At 38.2% G+C, this 21,731-nt stretch overlaps 1 protein-coding gene across 4 annotated transcripts in view; it reads right to left on the reverse strand.

Annotated features, from left to right (window-relative positions):
* Positions 1-455: 455 nt before the first annotated feature.
* The window catches only part of JAKMIP2 (janus kinase and microtubule interacting protein 2), a 195,731-nt gene continuing 174,455 nt past the window's right edge, over positions 456-21,731 (reverse strand). For 3 of the 4 annotated variants that reach the window (XM_011931503.1, XM_011931502.1, XM_011931500.1), the window contains 2 exons: positions 13,600-13,670; positions 456-3,597 (listed from right to left, as the gene is read on the reverse strand). In XM_011931503.1, coding sequence (XP_011786893.1) covers positions 13,620-13,670 — 51 coding nt within the window. In that variant the 3' untranslated portion in view covers positions 456-3,597; positions 13,600-13,619. The remainder of the gene's footprint in view (positions 3,598-13,599; positions 13,671-21,731) is intronic. The other variant, XM_011931501.1, reaches the window with a different exon arrangement.

Here is a 21,731-nt window from a genome sequence, read left to right on the forward strand (position 1 = left end):
CTTTTTAAGTATGATAGGCGAAGATAGTCTCTCCATGTTTTTCCCCTTTCATGAAATTTTTCTATCCTGAATAACTATTTAAATTGGGGCTTTTATTTATCTCAAATTATCTTTAGTAGTCAGTTATGTTTATTTTCCAGGGTATGAATATTTTATTAAGAAAATTTAAGTTAATGAACCCCGAAGAATGCTGTTCTGACTGCTGCACACTAATTAGCCAAATGCATTTAGATAGTACAGATGCAGAAGTGGAGCCACAGGAAATTTCACTGTTACTGATAACTTTATTTATTTCTATTTATTATTATTTATTTTTGCTATTGCTGAACATCCTATCCAAGGGAAGTATTCATTTAAACGTGGTCCATTTCCATGGACCCATGAGTGATTGGAACATACATCCACAATTTTGCTGATGCTTTTATAATTGTGAAAATGGATAATAGAGAGATGTATCTATTGAAATATTTAGACTTTATTTAAGGATATATTAATTTTGAGGCTTATGAGCAAGACTTGGTAAAACTTACAGTTCAGCCTATAGTCTAGAGAAATTTGCTAATCTCTTGGATCTTAAGCAAAAAGAAAGAAAAAACAAACCTTCTTTTGCGTGACCCGAAACACATCTAAAACTGCTTGGACAATCATCCTAGCTGTTGTTCTCATATGATTTACAACACATAAGCTGATGAGGCATATAAACCATATCACATTTGCAAAGATTTCCACTCATTTAGAAATAGCTTGTTCATGGAAATAAATTTTGACTTACAAATTTCTTGGTGGGTGGGAAAACAAAATTAAGAGAAGGAAGGTGTGTGTTGGAGCAGATGGAATATAGATTTACTCATATGGGCCCTGGAACAGAAAATGAAGAGAAATGGAAAAGTCTTAGATATGTGAGAGTAATTTATCCTCTTCCATGTTTTCTGACTCAAGTTTGCTAGGGTTGGGTCACCAACATTGTAGAGGCACCCTCTTTCACATTTTTTGCCTAATGAGCCTATGGCTCATATTTAATCTTGAACCTACCTAGTTGAATAAAGAATCCAGCAGGAGGCCAGGCATGGTGGCTCATGTCTGTAATCCTAGCACTTGGGGAGGCTGAGGCAGGCAGATCGCTTGAGGTCAGGAATTCGAGACCAGCCTGACCAATATAGTGAAACCTCGTCTCTACTAAAAATACAAAAATTAGCCAGGTGTGGTGGTGTTCACCTGTAATTCCAGCTACTAGGGAGGTTGAGGCAGGAGAATACTTGAACCTGGGAGGCAGAGCTTGCAGTGAGCCAAGATCATGCCAATGCACTCCAGCCTGGGCAACAGAGCAAAACTCCATCTCAAAAAACAAAACAACAACAACAACAACAACAAAGAATCCAGTAGGATAGTCTGTTTTGTATCTTCCCAGTAGGACATGTCATCCGACTTGCCTCCAGAATAAAAGATTGTCAAGCTAATTATGTGATACTGTCAGTTTGCTCCAAGTCTTTGTTTGATGATTGGCTCTCCTGTGATAAAAGTGGAGTTCTGTATGATGGCATGCATATGCAATCAAGAGAGCTGGGAGATGCTTATCATATAAATGACAAACTCTTCTGTCTTGTTCAATAGCATGAGATGATCTGTTTGCTATAGATTATTAAAGATCCTGGTTTTGAATCTCTCAATTTTTATTGCTAATAATGTCCCAAGTAGCTTGATAAGCAAGCTTCAGTGCTATAGTGCTTAAATTTAACCAAACCGAAGCACTATTTTATTACATGAGGGAATCTTTTTGTCAACAACACAAGAAAGTCAAATAATACAGCACTTGTAATAATTACAAAGCACATTGTGCTACTTTAAGCACCCCTTGTTCTAAAATTGCAAATAAAACTTTATGAAAAAGCATTTTAACCCCATTTTGCAGATGAGGAAACTGAGGCACAGAGAGGTTAAGTGACTGGGCCAAAGATACCTGGGTCAGCAGTAAATGTAAGAACAAAAAGTGGGACCCCAGCATTCTAGTTTTTATTGTACATTCTTCAGTTATTGTTCTGGCTTTGCAAATGCCAGTGCTAAAACTGAAGGATGATACTGAACCCACATATGGAAAGATTTGTATAGCGTTTCATAGAAAGAGTTTCTGGCTCCCTACACATATTCTCTATGCATGGGAATTCTAGCCCCATAAATAAAACTTGGAAAATTTGAAAAATTGAGGTTGTTCTGTTATCTACAGTAAATGAGGTGTAAAATTAGTTTTTCAGGAACATATATTTGCTCTCAGAGATGAATCCAAGACTCAGTAATACACAACTTAGGAAAAGTACCAGTCTTCTAATTGTCTCTGGTAGAAAATGACCTTGTCAGTAACATAATGTTATTTCTATATAAAAAAGTAGAGCTATCTTGTTGCTGTCATCTGTCTGGGAAAAAATATTATCACTCTAAACAAGAAAAGGTCAGAATGCTCCAGGCATATAAGGATTCTTTGAAAAATAATAGTTTAGTTTAATATTCACATCTCTGTGGCAAACCCAACTCTTGGTAGAAATTTACTCATTGATTCTGTTGTGTTTTTGCCCAAATCATAGATAGCATATTCATTTGCAGGCAATTTTAAACAGCCATTTGAAAACCAGTATTTTGGAAATGAAAGATTCAGAGATGCTCTCTGGCCCATGTTCCCTATAGATGTTGGCGTTCTAAACAGAACTACGTCAGGGAGCATGTGATTTACAGTATCATCTTCTTAGTTTTCAATATGAATGAGATCAGTCCGTTGTTGATGGAGGGATGCAGATGTGAGAGTAGGACAAGGAAGCATCGAATCTGCTTTTATTTCGCATGTTACATTCGCCCAGGTCCTTTGACTTGGTTACCAGTTTTGTTATGGTCACTGTGATCCACTTCTCATCTGTCGTCTGTGGAATGAATTCCACAAGCTCCACCTTTTGCAGAAAAACAAAAAACAACAGTGTTTTTCTTCCCATTCACGATGCGGAGGTCTCTGTTCCTGAGTTTAAAACAATCATAAAGACAGAAAAGCAAATCCCTGTAGTAAGAAACCAGACTTTTCAAATGAAACATTTTATTGTAAATAGCTCTTCATAGGTATTCCTCGTGCTTCACTCCCCACCCACCCTTGTTTTTTTTGTTTGTTTGTTTTGATCTTTTAAAATGATGTTTATTATCAGGACTAGTGTTTCCATGGGGTGTGGTGTTACATTAAAATGACCCCCCTGCACAGCAGGGGTTGAATGTTTCATTGTAACTTTGGTTCCATGCCCAAGACACATCTTTGCTTGATCTGCTGAAACTGGTTCCGTTGCTGAACTTTTTCTTTACACAATATATGTTTATAGTTCTTCTCTTCTGATTTGACATTTACATGTTTCATTAAATGCAGCATATATTGTAGATTTTCAACAGAGTTGTGTAGGAACTGTCAAGTAAGAAACCTTGAATAATGGCTTTAAAATACACAGTTGTAGTCCTGGCTACAGGGTAGTTCTTAGCTTTTGATCTCCCTCTCACTGGTGTAAACAATTTTGCCATCTTTGAAGGTTTAGAAGCATTTGTCTTTCTGGGATCTTATCCATGTTTTCGGTTACTCTGTAAAACAGAGGAAAAAAATTATTTATATGTCATTTTTATTAATAGATGAATCATAAAAAACAAACTTTAAAAAAAGACACACATTTTTTATTCTTTACCACTGCTTTGATGTGTATGATCTTATGCAAGTTACATCTCTAAGCTCAGTTACTTTAATTTTAAGTGAGAAAATAGAAGTCTGTATTTCAAAGGTTGTTGCAACACAATGCATATAAAACTATTAATGGTTTGTCTCAGAGTGAGTTGCCTGAAATATTATTATCATTACTGCCTTTTCCTCTAAGGCCTTCCAAGGTGATAGCTTAAGAAGTTAAATTGAATCATCATGCACCAACATATCCATTTAAGATGTTATTTTATTTTTGAAACTTATTTTAGATTTAGAAGGTAAATGTGCAGGTTGGTTACATGGATATATTTCATGATGCAGAAGTCTGGGCTTCTGTTGAACCCATCACACAAAAGTGAACATAGTCCCCAATAGGTAGTTTTTCAAACCCTGCCACTTCTCTGCCTCCCACTTTTGGAGTCTCCAGTAGCTACTGTTTCTGCAATATGTTATTTTTAATAGCAGACCTGTCTATTCCCTTCAGTGACTTAATTCTTTGTCACATTTCCTCCCCAACAAAATTGTAGCCATTGGCAAGTTGTCTCCACCTAAAGTCCTGACTGAAGAACTCCCTGGGAATTCTTCCACACAGGTTTCTCGGTTGGCCCAGAGATGTCCCTGAAAAGGTGCTACTCTGAGGATGCGCGAGCCAGGACTCCTAGCCCTGTTCCTCTGTAAGTCCATATGTCTGAGTTTTCACTTGTGTAGAAGTCTAGGTCGTAATGCTGTCTTCCAATGAAAGTCAGAAATAGCACAGAAGATGTGCTATGAGGATGTGCTTTCATGTGCTACTTAAGAGAATGACCTTTAGGGTCTGAACAACATGGATAGAGAAAATGGGATTTCTATTTTCTTGCTGTATGCCCAAAGATGAATTATTTAACTTCTCTAAGCCTCAATCTCTTCATCTATAAAATAAGGACACTGATTCTGTAGAAGGACTTTACCATTACTCCAGAAATGTTAAATCCAAAGTTAAATGTTAAAACCACAATCCAAAGTGGAGGAAAAGGAGGCACTTAGTACCCCAAGGATACTTCTAGTCTATCAACCAGAGGCAACTTAAAGATCCAAAGAAATTCCTGCCATGAAGTCATATTTACGGAGCCATTTTGCTCCCAAGACAAGGTTAGACTGGGATGAAAGAGTGACAGAGTCACAGAGGAGAACCTGTGTGAAGGAAGTACAGTGGTCGGGGAGAGATCACACTGAGGGAATGAGGAGGTACAAAGAGGCATAAAGAGATTGATGGTGGAGTCACAGAGGCACACTTGCCTTCTATTACTTAGACATAGAGTTTCTCATCTTCCCTTGCCTATATGTGAGCAGAGAACTGAACAGTAATGACAGTGCAGAGACAGGGGCCACAGCATAGTTGTCTCCTTGTCCCATACTTCATCAAAAAGGTACCTCCTCAGCAAAAAGCTGTGGGTTGTACCACCAACGATGGGAGCCAGTGAGGCAGTGGAAGAGGCTGGGCCTTGGCCAGACTGGGAATAGTGCAGTGGGCATCCTCTGCACAGCCTTCTGAAGAATTCACACACATGTTGCCCAGAATGGCCAGCCTTTGGTCACCTCTCATAGAAAAGATATCAAGTGTTGGACAATAGTAGCCAGAGAAACATCTGCAATCACTGTCAAAGGAGTTGAAAGGGATAATCCTTTTCCCTCTTCTTCCTCCCTGCTCTTCAGAACAGCTGAGCCTTGAAGAGGAAGAGAAGAGGAAGAGATCTCTTAGAGTCAGACCCTGAACTACAGCTCCATGGAGGTATTTGGTTCATGCCTAAGGTAGGATAAGGGAAGAAATGAGAATAAAACAGAGTCTGAAATTGAACTTTTAAACTGGGTTAAGACTTTTGAGGCTTGAAAGTGACTGAGAAGTTGGGGGACTCACCTATTATTTAATTAAAAGATGAAAGAGGGAAATAAGACAGAGCCTGAGTGAAGAAAGCTATGATTTGAGAAAACAGATCAAGATCATATTTACAGTCTACTGGGATGGAAGCCCCAAATAAATAGTTACAAATATAACATTCTCCTGTTCTGTGGTAAAGAAGAGAGTTGATTTGTATATATATAAAAAATTCTTCAGGGATGTATTTTTGTTTGTGTGTTTTTAAATATAGAATATACAAACACAAAAAGTCTTTTACTTGCAAACTTTCAATGTATAGTGTATCAAAGATTAAATCCTATATATTGTGTCAAAGCATGTATGCATCATTTCCACCTATCACAGCTGAGGTATAGCCCCTCATTTAAGTAAACACATGTTGGTTTCAGAAACCAATGGACTTACAGGCAGTCCAGGCAGTCTCCTAGAATGTTAAGTTTCTATGAATTAAGAAGTACTTGTAAAAGGAACTATTATTTCTATAGTAAAGCCAGATTTATTCAAATTAGCATTCTGAATTATTGCAGTTACCCAGTGGATAACAGGAGTTCTTTTTAACAGGTTGCTTAACAGTGCTGCATTTTAGTTTCCTCATCTGTGGAAAACAGCAATTGCCGCTATCATTTTGGAGACTTTACTGCAGGCTACAAATTCATTTTTTTTTTTTTCTTTCTGATACAGGGTCTTGCTTTGTTGCTTAGGCTGGAGTGCAGTGGTGCAATCTTGTCTCATTGCAGCATCAACCTCTGGGACTTAAGCCATCCTTGCACTTCAGCCTCCCAAGTAGCTGCTACTACAGGTACGTGCCCCCATGCCCAGCTAGTTTTTGTATTTTTGTAGAGATAGGGTTTTGCCATGTTTCCCAGGTTGGTCTTAAACTCCTGTGCTCAAGTGATCCACCTGCCTCAGCTTCCCAAAGTGCTGTGATTACAGAGCCACTGTGCCCAGCTAATGCCACAAACTCCAAGTATTGAGTATGGTGATGTCACTTCTGACTGGTGGTTGTGGCATCTGTAAGGGCACCACCATTTAACTAGCTACACCCTCCAGGAACACAAGGGCCATCTCTGACACCTTCCACTCCTCACCCTTTATACGCAATTTATCATAAAATAGTCAATAAATGGTAGCTATTGTTATTACCTCCACAATACAGATGAGGACACTGAGACTGAAGATTATGAAATAATTGGTCCATAAAAATCCTGGTAGGAAAGACATAATAATACTGCATGAAATGTAACTGAAGCTGGAGGATCAGGGAAGAATTCCCTGATTTTCCACTGAGGTGGGAAGGATGAATGGGTATCAACCATTTAATCATGATGTGGGAAATGTGGTCCAGGAAGATGGAAGCACATCTTGAAAGGCATGATTCAAGACAGAATGCTTGGTATGTCTACAAACTTGACCTTCAATGAGCCTTTCTATGTGCCAACTACTAAACTAATTGCTTTACCTGTATAATATTACTCAATCCTCAGAAAAACAGTGGGTGCTATTACTTGCCAGTTTTTTCATATTAGGAAATTAATGTTTGGAGAGCGCTATATTTTGAATGTTGTGTCCCCTCCAAAATTCGTGTTGAAACTTAATCCCCAGTGCAAGAGTATTAACAGGTGAGGCTTTTAGGAGATTATTAGGCCATGAGTTCAGAATGGATGAGGGATTAGTGCCTTATGAAAGAGCTGGAGAGAACTAACTTAGGCTCTTTTGCCCCTCTGTCCCTTCTGTCCTGTGACACAGCTTTGCCCTCTCCAGGGGATGCAACAACAAGGCGCCATCTTGGAAGTAGAGACCAGGCCATCACCAGACATCAAACCTGCTGGTGCCTTGATCTTCAACTTCCAGCCTCCAGAATGGTGAGAAATACATTACTATTACTTATAAATTACCTAGTCTCAGGTATTTTGCTATAATAGCACAAATAGACTAACACAGAGAGTTATAATAGTCTCTATTATGCAGGATTGTTGTAAGTATTACATAAAATGATAAATATAAATGTACTTTTTGAACTGTCAAGCAAGATATCGTCTCCTTCTTCCTTATTGAAATATCATTAATATTATTTTAAAAGTATTTATTGATTGTTGACTACATGCTAGATACCGTTGATTATGTGCTAGGTATTTGGTATACAAAGCTGAACAAAATTGTATGGTCGTTATCCTCACAAAGCTTATTTACAATGAGAAAGAGAGACATTAATTAAAAAATATATATATATTTCCCCAGTGTATGGAAAATTTGTTCAGAAAGGAAGTTGAGAAAGATGTCCTTGTGGGAATCACAACTGAATTGAGATCCGAAGGATAGGTGAGTAGTAGGTGTTTACTAGTTAAAGCAGAAGGGAAGCATTCTGTGTGCCAAGACAGCTTGGGCAAACCCTGTGGAAGGCAGGAAGGCATGTGGTTCATTAACAGAAACTGGAGCAACAGGAAGCCTGGGAGATTGCCCGCATGGTTAGACCATGCAGGGTTTTGTTGGCCAAGTTAAAAAATTCAAATTTGATCTTTTTTTTTTTTTTTTTAAACTTGTTATCAGTAGATTGGTTGAAGGAACTTGATCCTAATAGTGATGTTTTCCTAGGAGGGGGTCAAGGTAAGGTTTGCCTTTCTAAAAGCTGACTCTAACTGCTGTGTGGAGAATGAGTTATAAGAATGTCTATAGTGGAAGCACTGAGCCCAGTTAGTGGGCTATTTCAGCTACAGAGGAGGGGATAATATATTTGTTTATGTCCTCTTTCCTTTGTCAATGCATTCTTTAAGGTAGTCTTCAAATGGTATATAAAAAACAAATCGAGTATGAGTTATCTTTGTAAGATATGACAATGCTCTTCATGGCTTTGATCTAACATATCCCAAATCTGCTTTCATATTCATTTTCCAAGCTATTCATTCATCCATCTGCCTCTCAGTCCATCTGTCAATCTGAAATTTATTCTGCACCTAGGATAGATAAGGTACTGTTATAGACACTAAAAATACAAAGATGAATAAAACATAACTCCTACCCTATGCTTTATTAGTACAATTTGTGAGACGAATAGGGAAACAATTTACATATGACTGGATAAAGCTAATGGATACATTTACACAAAAAGGAATTACTAACTGGCATACAATGAGTCATCTTATAGGCTTTCCTTATCCATATAAAAACTAAAGAGTAAAATTTTCCTACTAATACTTTATTTGTTTATTTTTTTTTGGGGGGGGGGGACAGAGTCTTACTCTGTCACCCACAGGCTGAAGTGTAGTGGTACAATCTCGGCTCACTGCAGCCTCTGCCTCCCAGGTTCTAAGTGATTCTCCTGCCTTAGCCTCCCAAGTAGCTGAGATTAGAGGCATGGGCCACCATACCTGGCTTATTTTTGTATTTTTTTTGGTAGAGATGGGATTTCATCATGTTGGCTAGGCTGGTCTCGAACTCCTGACCTCAGGTGATCCACCTGCCTCAGACTCCCAAAGTGCTGGGATTACAGGAGTGAGCCCCCACGCCTGGCTGATCCTACTAATACTTTAAATGATGAATATAATAGAGACTGGTCATGTGGCCATTTGTTTTCCCCAGGCTACCTGAGTAAATGTTTGCACATTTTAGCAAATAATGCAGTATTTAATTTTTCTTAAGTTTTTTCATTAGAACAATAACAGTATTATGTGCCTTTTAACATTTTTTATGTTACTAGACAGGAAGTAAAAATATTGGGCTGTCAAGTTCAAAAAATGTATGGTTAACACTGGAGAAATATCATTAAAAATTATATATATATACCCAAACACATGTAAAATTTGTTCAGTGGGGGACAGTAAAAATGAGCTAGACCAGTGTATGTGGATAAAGAATCATGATCACCTGTTCTCTGGTCCTCCCAACTTCATAATGAGCAAAACTGGTGCTGTCATGTTCTTCATTAATTCATCCCTGCTCAGAAGAGGAGGATTTTCAATGGGTCATTGCAACCTGGGTGTAGCAACTAATCTGATGATAGCAATTTTTGTATTCCTCTCATTTTTTTCTTTCCTTTGTCTCCCTGTGTAACCATGTAATATGAAACAATGAGTAGTTGCTATGGCTTAAATGTGTTTCCCACAAAGCATGTGTTAGAAACTTAATCCCTAATGCAACAGTGTTGGGAGTTGGAGCCTGATGAGAAGCCATGAAGGTGGAGTGAATGTCTGATAACTCCAGGTCCTTCGTCCTTTGGACTCTGGGACCTGCACCAGCAGCCTCCTGGGGCTCTCAAGCCTTTGGCCTTTGACTGAGAGTTACACCTCTGGCTTCCTTGGTTCCTGGGTCTTTTTTTTTTTTTTCTTTATTTTTTGAGATGGAGTCTCATTCTGTCGCCCAGTCTGGAATGCAATGGTGCGATCTCAGCTCACTGCAACCTCCACCTCCCAGGTTCAAGTGATTCTCCTGCCTTAGCCTCCCCAGTAGCTGGGACTACAGGTGCCCGCCACCACGCCTGGCTAATTTTTTTATTTTTAGTAGAGACGGGGTTTCACCATATTGGCCAGGCTGGTCTTGAACTCCTGACCTTGTGATCTGCCAGTCTTGGCCTCCCAAAGTGCTGGGATTACAGGCGTGAGCCACCAGTGGTTCTTGGGTTTCTGATTTGAAGAGAGCCATGTTACTTCTCTGGTTCTCCAGTGTGCAGATGGCTTACCATGGGACTTTTCCACCACCATAACCAGGTGAGTGAATTCTCCTAATAAAGCCCCTCTCATTTTCATCTATCTGTCTATCTATCTATCTATCTATCTATCTATGCTATTGGTTACCTCTCTGGAAAAAGCTAATACATTGATATGCTATTCCTTTGGAAAACCAGAATGCGTAGCCAGATAATATCTTCTGGAACTACTTGGAGTCCCCTTGTTTAAAGTAAAAGTTCTAATACAATCCATGCAGTTATTTAGTCAGCCAACACCGAGTCCAGAAAGGGTGCCTTCTAGAGAGCGTTCAATGGTTTGTATATCATTACTCACAATAATGACTTAGGCAATTACTAAAAGAAAAGAAGTAGGAGTCACTCCATTTTAAGGAGGACTTTGTAATTTAAGCTAGTCTTGGGTTTATGAACAGAATACAAATCACTAATTTAGTATGGAAAAAAAGTATGGTAATTTGCAGTAAGCTTTCACTACCTACCAATAAACAAGCACTTTTTCCCTTACTTATTCCTATTTCTCTCTTGCCAACTTTGGAGACATGAGTAGCATTAATCAGTTTTCAGTGATGTTTTATTCCCTAATATTATTTAAAGCCAGATTATTCCCTGAGAAGAGGAGATGAAAAAGCAACTACTGGCTTGGGTTTAGGTTGTAAACTACTTGGCAGTACTAGAGGTTATAATTTTGAATTTAGTGTAATTTTGTATATTAGAATACTAGTATAATTTAGTATAGTTTTGAATTCAGTAAATGTGGTAGCTAAACTTTAAATGTAATAATAGCTACGAGTTACTGATTAATGATTTTCCAGGCACTGTTATGCCTTTGACATGCATAACATCATTTCATTCTCTCAATATAACATCCTGCTGTAGGTAACATGACTATAACCATTCTGTGGAATAGGAAACCTAATCTTGAGTGGATTAAATAAGCTGCCTATCACCACACAACTAGCAAATGGCAGGACTCAAGCTTAAAAGTATATCTGACTTGTAAGCTGTGCCCTCTAACCTCTCAGCCATTTTACTGCATATGCATTATATTATATCGCCCAGATTCACTGTCACATTCATTTGCTATATTATTAATTATCATTATAGTCATTCACTTAACAGACAATTGCTAAGTGTCATTTATGTGCTACTTTGGAGGAGAAACATCAAATCTTGCACATCCCTCAAGGAGTTACACAAAATGGGAAAAGGTACAGAGATGAGCACACTGTAATTTCAAAAGCCAATAGCTAAGTAGTACAACACAAACGAATGATGCTTCTGATGAGGATACATATGAAAACCAACGTTGCTTGAAACATGGGAGAAAGGCCCTTTTTTATTTGTGAGGCCGTTTGGTGGTTAAAAGTGGATTCTGGGCTGAGGCTGCCTGGGTACAAATTGGTAGCTGTATGGTCTTGGGAAAGTCACATGCTGTAGTTTCTCCAACTACAAATTGGGAATAAAAGCAATACCTATCCCACAGGGGATTTCATAAGGATTAGATGTATCTATTACTTAGAACAGCTCCCAGGACATAATCAGCTTTGGCCAGCATTGATGTTAATGCTGAAGCCTACACATTTTCTACATAGTACTTATGAGGTTTGATATTTCTTCTCTACGCCACCATGTGTTACTTGTCTCTTACTGAAATTTATTTTCCCTACTTTTAAAATTTATTTACTGTTTCTTTTTCTTTTTTTTTTTTGGTGGGGGGAGGCTGTTTGTTTTCTGATACTCTGGTCATTTTGATCCTTTACTAGAGAATCTCCTTCCACTTCAATTTGGATATTCCCATTCAATTTAAGAGACTCAATCCTCTTCTTTCCATCCTACAAGGCTATCACCTTTCTTGACAGACAAAGGACAGTGGTCAGTCTGAAAAGAAAATATTTTGGAAGAAAGAATATAGCCAGAGAGTGAGTTACGAGTTCATACATTTTCTGAGCATATCTGCTTAACTCTTTGCTTATATCAGGTTATTCTAAAGCACTTTTACTTGTGTGTTCCATATCCAGGTAACAGATCTCATACCTATGGAGGGAGAAAGTACCTCTCTTCTATTTTCCAACTTGCTGTAGAAAATGTTAAATCACCTGAGGTCCAGGAAAGATCTCAGGCTAATATAATTTAATAGGATAAATCAGAGTTGACATGAACTGTGATAAATGGATTTAGAATAGCCACTGGCCCTTCCTCTTTCTTAACAATGGTATTGAGATTTGTGGTTTCCCTATTTGGCTGGCCATCAGAATTACATAGCGTGCTTGTTAAATACAGACCAGTCCTTGCTCTCACCTCTCCCGCCTTCTCTCTATCTCACCTCTATCTCCAGTGATCTGGTTCAGCAAGTCTGAGGTGGGGCTTAGAAATCTATATTTTTCAGCACTGGGAATCACTAAGATTATTTATGCATGTATTCATGAGACATGGACTTGATAATAGTAATTATAAAACTCTCCTTTTTGTTTTCTATATTAACATTGAAGAATAACTTATTTGAAAACAAGATCCAATTTTACTCAGCCTGCTTTCTTGAGTTTTAATGAACTCCCTAGTCTCTACCGGGGACAAGGGGTGAAAAAAAGAGCAGTCATTATTAGCTTGTTAGATTAGCAGAATCAGAATTTTCAAGCTGAACGCAACACTAAAGATAAAGTCATTATTTCTTCACTTTGCAGATACAGATGCAACTTTCTGCATAATGGGAGATTATGATGGGAATACTAACATCCACAAACATTGTGACGTCCTGAAGTAATACAGTTAACTGGAACAAATTCTTGATTCCCAGAAAATTTAGTTTCTTCACTTTTCTAATAATCACCCAAAGAGACTGGATCTGTTTCTCAATTTATGGCATTTATGCTAACCAAAGCAAGTGTGTTTGTTTTTTAAAAATATAGCATAGTTAAAAAAACATAGACCAGGCCTGATGGCTTGGTCAACACTCTGAGAGGCTAAGGCAGGAGGATTGCTTGAGCTCTGAAGTTCAAGGCTACCCTGCGCAACAAAGTGAGACCTTGTCTCTACTAAAAACAAACAAAAAATTAGCTGAGCATGGTGACACATGCCTGTAGTCCCAGCTACTCAGGAGGCTGAGGTTGGAGGATTGCTTTGAGCCTGGGAGATTGAGGCTGCCAGTGAATGATCTGATTGCACCACTGCATTCCAGCCTGGGTGACAGAACAAGACTCTGTCTCAAAAAACAAAACAAAACAAAACAAAAAACTAAAGAAAGGCATAGTAACTATAAGTAACATCCTTTTTATCAAATACCTCTTAGAACCACATTTTGAGAATTAAATGGAATCTTACCTTTAAGAGGCACCTTGACATCAAGGCCATAGAATAAAGGCAAGAGAGAAGAACAAGAATAGAAACAGAAACTGCAGAAGAAAAAGAAGAAGATTATGTAAATCTGAATTTCTGTAGTGCCATTCAGGTAGTACAAAACCTCAGCTTTTCCACATCGCTCAAGTCTAATCACTTCACATATGAACATCAAGCACCTCTTTGTTTAAAAAAATCCACACCTTTTATGTTGCTACTGACAGTATCAGTGTTCAACTAACATTGATTCATACATTTTAGAATCATGAGGTGGTTTTACGAACAATTGGTCTAAGCTCCTAATTTTATATTTAAGAAAAATAAGCGCAGAGCAGTAAATCAATAGTTTAATTTCATACAATTTTATGGCACAGTGAGGGCTAAAGCTTAGCTAGCCTGAATCCTACTTTGTTACATATCACGGTCTCTATCTTTCATGCACGAGAGGGTATTTCAAAAACACAAAATATGATCAGAACGTACACTTAATCACTCAGTGCTATCTTTCTGGTTAATATGATAGGCTTCAGGATTAAGGCACAGCTGGGAGAATATTAATCTGTAGGCTAAATATATACTTAATTACTCACAGTGCAACATTTCAGAGAGATAAATGGACATTGTTAATAATTACATTGGGTGGACGGGTAAAAACTGGGTCTGCCCTGGGCAAGTGGGGACGTCTGATCATGCTATTGGTATAAGAACTGCTTCTACATCAATGGGCATTTCAGATAATAAATGCGTGATGTTGTTCAGCTCTTATGCCTCCAAGATAGATGACTTCTTATTTGACTCCTGGAAGTTAAATGGAATCTGATTTGTTTCTCTTCGCCAAAAATTTTCACTTGAGACACAGATAATTAGGTGGACAAACAGTGCTTGTGTAGCACAGGTATATAATTAACTGTATACTAACTATAAAAAGCCATGGGTCAGGTCAGTTTTTAAAAAATAATTGATTTTCTTGGTGGTTTTCTTTTACAGAGTAAGTCTTTTACTTGATTATCATACTCCAGGAACACACTGTTAGACACATCTGTGAACAAGGGTTATGTTTGGCATTCTCATATTGTGAATGTTATTTGCATATTTCCTTTAATGCTACTGCTTATAAGGTTCTTGCTTCACTATGGCTAAATTCTATAAACAAGTTATGAGTATGGCTCTAAGAGGCATGTATTGGTGGCTAGTCTATTATTCCAAAAAGCAAAAACTATTGCTTTTTTTTCATTCTTTGAAGGTAAACTTATAGCAGGAGAAGTTCGAGAATGGAGAGTAATGGGCAAATTCCCGTTCCCATTATTCCCATGAGAAGATCAGACATCAGAGCTACCTCTCTGGGCATGAGGAGATGCCCATCACTTAATCTGTCATGACAGTCTTAATCCCTGCAGTGTGGTGGGCAGATCATGCCATCTGGAGTCAGAAACCCTGACCTCTGGTTTTGATTTGCCATAAATTGGCTACATAATTTTGGGCAAGTTGTTTAATTTCTTTGAGCCATTGTTTTATTATCTGTATAAAAGGGGATCAAAACATCTGTAGTGTCTGTCTCATAGAGTAATTATGAGAATCAGATGACATCATGGTAGTGGAAGTGCTCTAGATATGCTGCATACAGATATTATGCTCTAGATAAGTGCTGCACACAGCTGAAGCAATTTTGCTAGGTTTGTTCTTGCCACCTGATTCATACTAACTGTGTGCATTGAAATAAACAATAAAGAAGGGATATTACATGTACCCTGAGTGGGTGTTCAAGTACCACAAGGGAAGAATGAAGAGTATCTCTAGCATAAAGGATCTTTAGCCTTTTTACTAGACTTAAGGGTGAGGAGAACTGAAGTCCAGTAAGTAGAAGGTGAATCATAAACCTCATCTCTAGTCAAATATCTAATTAGAAGTCAACTGGATTGTTTTTGAAGTGGTTGAATTTGCTACCATATGTGAAATATGCAGTGTTGATAAATACACTGCATATTGTTGATCCTTATTTTCTTTGAAGTAAGGTTATTACCCCATTCACATAAAAGTTTAGGAAATTCAGACCTGTAAAGTGTACTGAGCAAAAGAATTGTGAAAAAGTTTACATTGAATTCCAACAATGAACATGATCTTAATCTCCCTTCTTCGAAAATTTTTGAGGGTTTTATTTAGGGAATGGCTAGGGTGATGACATTGATAGATTTTTTTTCTCCCCTTTTTGTTTTTTCGTTTTTAAACCTCAGCTGGACAGGAACTGAATGGGTATCGTCAAGTTTTGGGGGCAGAATAGCCTTAACTTTGACTTTTTCCTTGAGCCAGCCCTAGGGTAGCTTATGAATTAGCAGAGAGATAGCTAATCACTGGCCATTCAAAAGTGCGGAAAATGGAAGATATTAAGTGTGGTCTTTGACAAACACGGAAGCTGAAAGCAAACCCCACCTTCTGTGGGGCTTCCTGCCAATCACCGGGAAATTTATTGTACATTATTGTTGCCTCATTCAATCCCGCAGAACTAAATAGCCCCTTCTGAAATGTGAGAAATTCAAATTTAAAATTTTGTAGAGAACGTATACTTTGGGTCGGAATTTTTAAAATTACACTTTTAGAATTTGACTTATACTTTTTAGTGTTTCCTTTTTCACATAAGTGATCTCATTTGTTCCTCATGGAACCCAAGGGAGGAGGAAAGGGCAAGTGTTATCATCCCTGTTTTAGAGATATGGCTTAGACAGAGGAAGTCAAGTTATTTACCTAAGGTCAAATGAGTACCTGAAGACCCACCCTATATAGAAATCTGGATGCCTGGTGGTCTGGCTACTTGAGCCTACCAACTCCCTTTAACCTTACATATACAGATAATTATAGAAGCAATCTGGGATGAACCAAATTCTAACCATTGTTGCAGGAAGGGCAGATAGTTTGCTATTTTCTTCTTGTGTGCCTATGGAAGCTATTATAAAACAGCAATATCGTTTTACATACAGGGATTCAGGTAGCTACTTTCAGTCAATCTGATTGGAATTCCAGAGAAAAACCTATTTGGCATCCTTGCTCTTTCCCTCAGCAGAATGTTCCTGGTGTTCCAGACTTTATTATTATTATTATTATACTTTCAATTCTGGGATACATACACAGAACGTGCAGGTTTGTTATATAGGTATACGTGTGCCATGGTGGTTTGCCGCACCCATCAACCCATCATCTACATTAGGTATTTTTCCTAATGCTCTCCCTCCCCTTGCTCCCCAACCCCCGACAGGCCCTGGTGTGTGATGTTCCCCAACCTGTGCCTGTATGTTCTCATTGTTCAACTCCCACTTAAGAGTGAGAACATGCGGTGTTTGCTTTTCTTTTCCTCTGTTAGTTTGCTGAGAATGATAGTTTCCAACTTCATCCATGTCCCTGCAAAGGATATGAACTCATTGTTTTTTATGGCGGCAGAGTATTCCATGGTGTGTATGTGCCACATTTTTTTTTTTTTTTTTTTTTGAGACAGAGTCTTGTTCTGTTGCCCAGGCTGGAATGCAGTGGCGCAATCTCAGCTCACTGCAAGTTCTGCCTGCCGGGTTCACGGCATTCTCCTGCCTCAGCCTCCCAAGTAGCTTGGACTACAGGTGCTCGCCACCTCGTCTGGCTAATTTTTTGTATTTTTAGTAGAGACGGGGTTCACCATGTTAGCCAGGATGGTCTCAATCTCCTGACCTTGTGATCCACCCAGCTCGGCCTCCCAAGGTGCTGGGATTACAGGCATGAGCCACTGCGCCTGGCCCTGTGCCACATTTTCTTTATCCAGTCTAACATTGATGGGCATTTGGGTTGGTTCCAAGTTTTTGCTATTGTGAATAGTGCTGCAATAAACATACATGTGCGTGTGTATTTATAGTAGAATGATTTATAATCCTTTGGGTTATACATCCAGTAATGGGTTTATAATTTATAATCCTTTGGGTTATAAATCCAGTAATGAGATTGCCATGTCAAATGGTATTTCTAGTTCTAGATCCTGGAGGAATCGCCACACTGTCTTCCACAAAGGTTGAACTAATTTACACTCCCACCAATGGTGTAAAATCATTCCTATTTCTCCACATCCTCTCCAGCATCTGTTGTTTCCTGACTTTTTAATGATCGCCATTCTAACTGGTGTGAGATGGTATCTCTTTGTGGTTTTAATTTGCATTTCTCTAATGACCAGTGATGATGAGCTTTTCTTCATCTGTTTGTTGGCCATATTATGTCTTATTTTGAAAAGTGTCTGTTCATATCCTTTGCCCACTTTTTGATGGGGTTGCTTATTTTTTCTTGTAAATTTGTTGAAGTTCCCTGTAGATTCTGGATAATAGCCCTTTGTAAGATGGATAGATTGCAAAAATTCCCTCCCATTCTGTAGGTTATCCTATTACCTGTTCACCCTGATGATAGTTTCTTTTGCTGTGCAGAAGCTCTTTAGCTTAAGTAGATCACATTTGTCAATTTTGGATTTTGTTGCCATTGCTTTTGGTGTTTTAGTCATGAAGTCTTTGCCCATGCCTATGTCCTGAATGGTATTGCCTAGGTTTTCTTCTAGGGTTTTATGGTTTTGGGTCTTACATTTAAATCTTTAATCCACCTTGAGTTAATTTTTGTATGAGGTGTAAGGAAGGGGTCCAGTTTCAGTTTTCTGAATATGGCTAGCTGATTTTCTGAATACCATTTATTAAATAGGGAATCCTTTCCCCATTGCTTGTTTTCATCAGTTTTGTCAAAGATCTGATGGTTGTAGATGTGTGGTGTTATTTCTGAGGCCTCTGTTCTGTTCCATTGGTCTATATATCTGTTTTGGTACCAGTACTATGTTGTTTTGGTTACTGTAGCCTTGTAGTAGAGTTTGAAGTCAGGTAGCATGATGCCTCCTGCTTTGTTCTTTTTGCTTAGGATTGTCTTTGCTATATGGGCTCTTCTTTGGTTCCGTATGAAATTTAAAATAGTTTTTTCTAATTCTGTGAAGAAAGTAAATGGTAACTTGATGGGAATAGTGTTGATCTATAAATTACTTTGGGCAGTATGGCCATTTTCATGATATTGATTCTTCTTATCCATGAGCATAGAATGTTTTTCCATTTGTTTGTGTTCTCTCTTATTGCCTTGAGCAGTGAATTTTATTTCTTCTTGAAGTGGTCCTTCCCATGTAAATTGTATTCCTAGGTATTTTATTCTCCTTGTAGCAATTGTTAATGGGAGTTCACTCATGATTTGACTGTCTGCCTATTATTGGTGTATAGGAATGCTTGTGATTTTTGCACACTGATTTTGTATCTTGAGAGTTTGCTGAAGTTGCTTATCAGTTTAAGGAGTTTTTGGGCTGAGACAATGGGGTTTTCTAAATACACAATCATGTCATCTGCAAACAGAGACAATTTGATTTCCTCTCTTCCCATTTGAATACCCTTTATTTTTTTCTCTTGCCTGATAGTCTGGGCCAGAACTTCCAATACTATGTTGAATAGGAGTGGTGAGAGATGGCATCCTTGTTTTGTGCTGGTTTTCATAGGGAATGCTTCCAGCGTTTGCCCATTCAGTATGATATTGGCTGTGGGTTTGTCATAAATAGCTCTTATTATTTTGAGATATGTTCCATCAATACCTAGTTTATTGAGTGTTTTTAGCATGAAGGGGTGTTGAATTTTATCAAAGGCCTTTTCTGCATCTATTGAGATAATCATGTATTTTTGTCATTGGTTCTGTTTATGTGATGGATTATGTTTACTGATTTACGTATGTTGAACCAACCTTGCATCCCAGGGTTCAGGCCAACTTGATTGTGGTGGGTAAGGTTTTTAATGTGCTTTTGGATTTGGTTTGCCAGTATTTTACTGAGGATTTTCACGATGATGTTCATCAGGGACACTGGCCTGAATTTTTTGTTGTTGTTGTTGTGTCTCTGCCAGGTTTTGTATCAGGATGATGCTGGTCTCAGAAAATGAGTTAGGGAGAAGTCCCTCTTTTTCTATTGTTTGGAATAGTTTCAGAATGAACGGTACCAACTCCTCTCTGTACCTCTGGTAGAATTCAGCTGCGAATCTGTCTGGTCCTGGGCTTTTTTTGGTTGGTAGGCAATTAATTACTGCCTTTATTTCAGAACTTGTTATCGGTCTATTCAGGTATTTGACTTCTTCCTGGTTTAGTCTTGGGAGGGTGTATGTGTCCAGGAATGTATCCATTTCTTCTAGATTTTCTATTTATTTGCATAAAGGTGTTTATGGTATTTTCTGATTGCAGTTTGTATTTCTGTGAGATCAGTGGTGATCTCCCCTTTATCATTTTTTATTGGGTCTATTTGATTCTTCCCTCCTTTCTTCTTTATTAGTCTGGCTAGTGGTCTATTTTGTTAATCTTTTCAAAAAAACCAGCTCCTAGATTCACTGATTTTTTGAAGGGTTTTTCGTGTCTCTATCTCCTTCAGTTTTGCTCTGATCTTAGTTATTTCTTGTCTTCTGCTAGCTTTTGAATTTGTTTGCTCTTGATTCTCCAGTTCTTTTAATTGTTGTGTTAGAGTGGCAATTTTAGATCTTTCCCGCTTTCTCCTGTGGGGATTTAGTGCTACAAATTTCCCTCTAAACACTGTTTTAGCTGTGTCCCAGAGGTTCTGGTATGTTGTGTCTTTGTTCTCATTGGTTTCAAATAGCTTATTTATTTCTGCCTTAATTTCGTTGTTTACCCAGTAGTCATTCAGGAGCAGGTTGTTTGGTTTCCATGTAGTTGTATGGTTTTGAGTGAGTATCTTAATCCTGAGTTCTAATTTGATTGCACTGTGGTCTGAGAGACTGTTTGTTATGATTTTTGTTCTTTTGCATTTGCTGAGGAGTGTTTTATTTTCTATTATATGGTCGATTTTAGAATAAGAGCTATGTGGCGCTGAGCAGAATGTATGTTCTGTTGATTTGGGGTCGAGAGTTCTGTAGATGTCTATTAGGTCTGCTTGGTCCAGAGCTGAGCTCAAGTCCTGAATTTCCTTGTTAATTTTCTGTCTTGTTGATTTGTCTAATATTGACAGGGTGTTAAAGTTTCCCACTATTCATGTGTGTGAGTCTAAGTCTCTTTGTAGGTCTCTAAGAACTTGCTTTATGAATCTGGGTGCTCCTGTATTGGATGCATATATATTTAGGATATTTAGGTCTTCTTGTTGCATTGATCTCTTTACCATTATGTAATGCCCTTCTTTGTCTTTTTTGATTTTTGTTGGTTTAAAGTCTGTTTTATCAGAGACTAGAATTGCAACCCCCCATTTTAAAATTTTTGGCTTTCCACTTGCTTGATAAATCTTCTTCCATTCCTTTATTTTGAGTCTATGTGTGTCTTTGCACATGAGATGGGTCTCCCGAATACAGTACACTGATGACTTTTGACTTTTTATCCAATTTGCCAGTCTGTGCCTTTTAATTGGAGCATTTAGCCCCTTTACATTTAAGGCTAATATTGTTATATGTGAATTTGATCCTGTCATTATGATGCTAGCTGTTTATTTTGCCTGTTAGTTGATGCAGTTTCTTCATAGTGTTGATGGTCTTTACATTTTGGGTTGTTTTTGCAGTGGCTGGTACCGGTTTTTCCTTTCCATATTTAGTGCTTCCTTCAGGAGCTCTTGTAAGGCAGGCCTGGTGGTGACAAAATCCCTTAGCATTTGCTTGTCTGTAAAGGATTATTTCTCCTTCACTTATGAAGCTTAGTTTGGCTGGATATGAAATTCTGGGTTGAAAATTATTGTCTTTAAGAATGTTGAATATTGGCCCCTACTCTCTTCTGGCTTGTAGGGTTTCTGCTGAGAGATCCACTAATTAGTCTGATGGGCTTCCCTTTGTGGGTAACTCACCCTTTCTCTCTGGCTGTGCTTAACATTTTTTCCTTCATTTCAACCTTGCTGAATCTGATGATTATGTGTCTTAGGGCTGCTCTTCTCGAGGAATATCTTTGTGGTGTTCTCTGTATTTCCTGAATTTGAATGTTGGCCTGTCTTGCTAGGATGGGGAAGTTCTCCTGGATAATATCCTGAAGTGTGTTTTCGAACTTAGTTCCATTATCTCCATCACTTTCAGATACACCAATCAAACGTAGGTTTGGTCTTTATGCATAGTCTCATATTTGTTAGAAGC

This window comes from Colobus angolensis, unplaced genomic scaffold (genome assembly GCF_000951035.1).
Source record: "Colobus angolensis palliatus isolate OR3802 unplaced genomic scaffold, Cang.pa_1.0 Scaffold90, whole genome shotgun sequence".
Lineage (NCBI taxonomy): Eukaryota > Metazoa > Chordata > Mammalia > Primates > Cercopithecidae > Colobus > Colobus angolensis.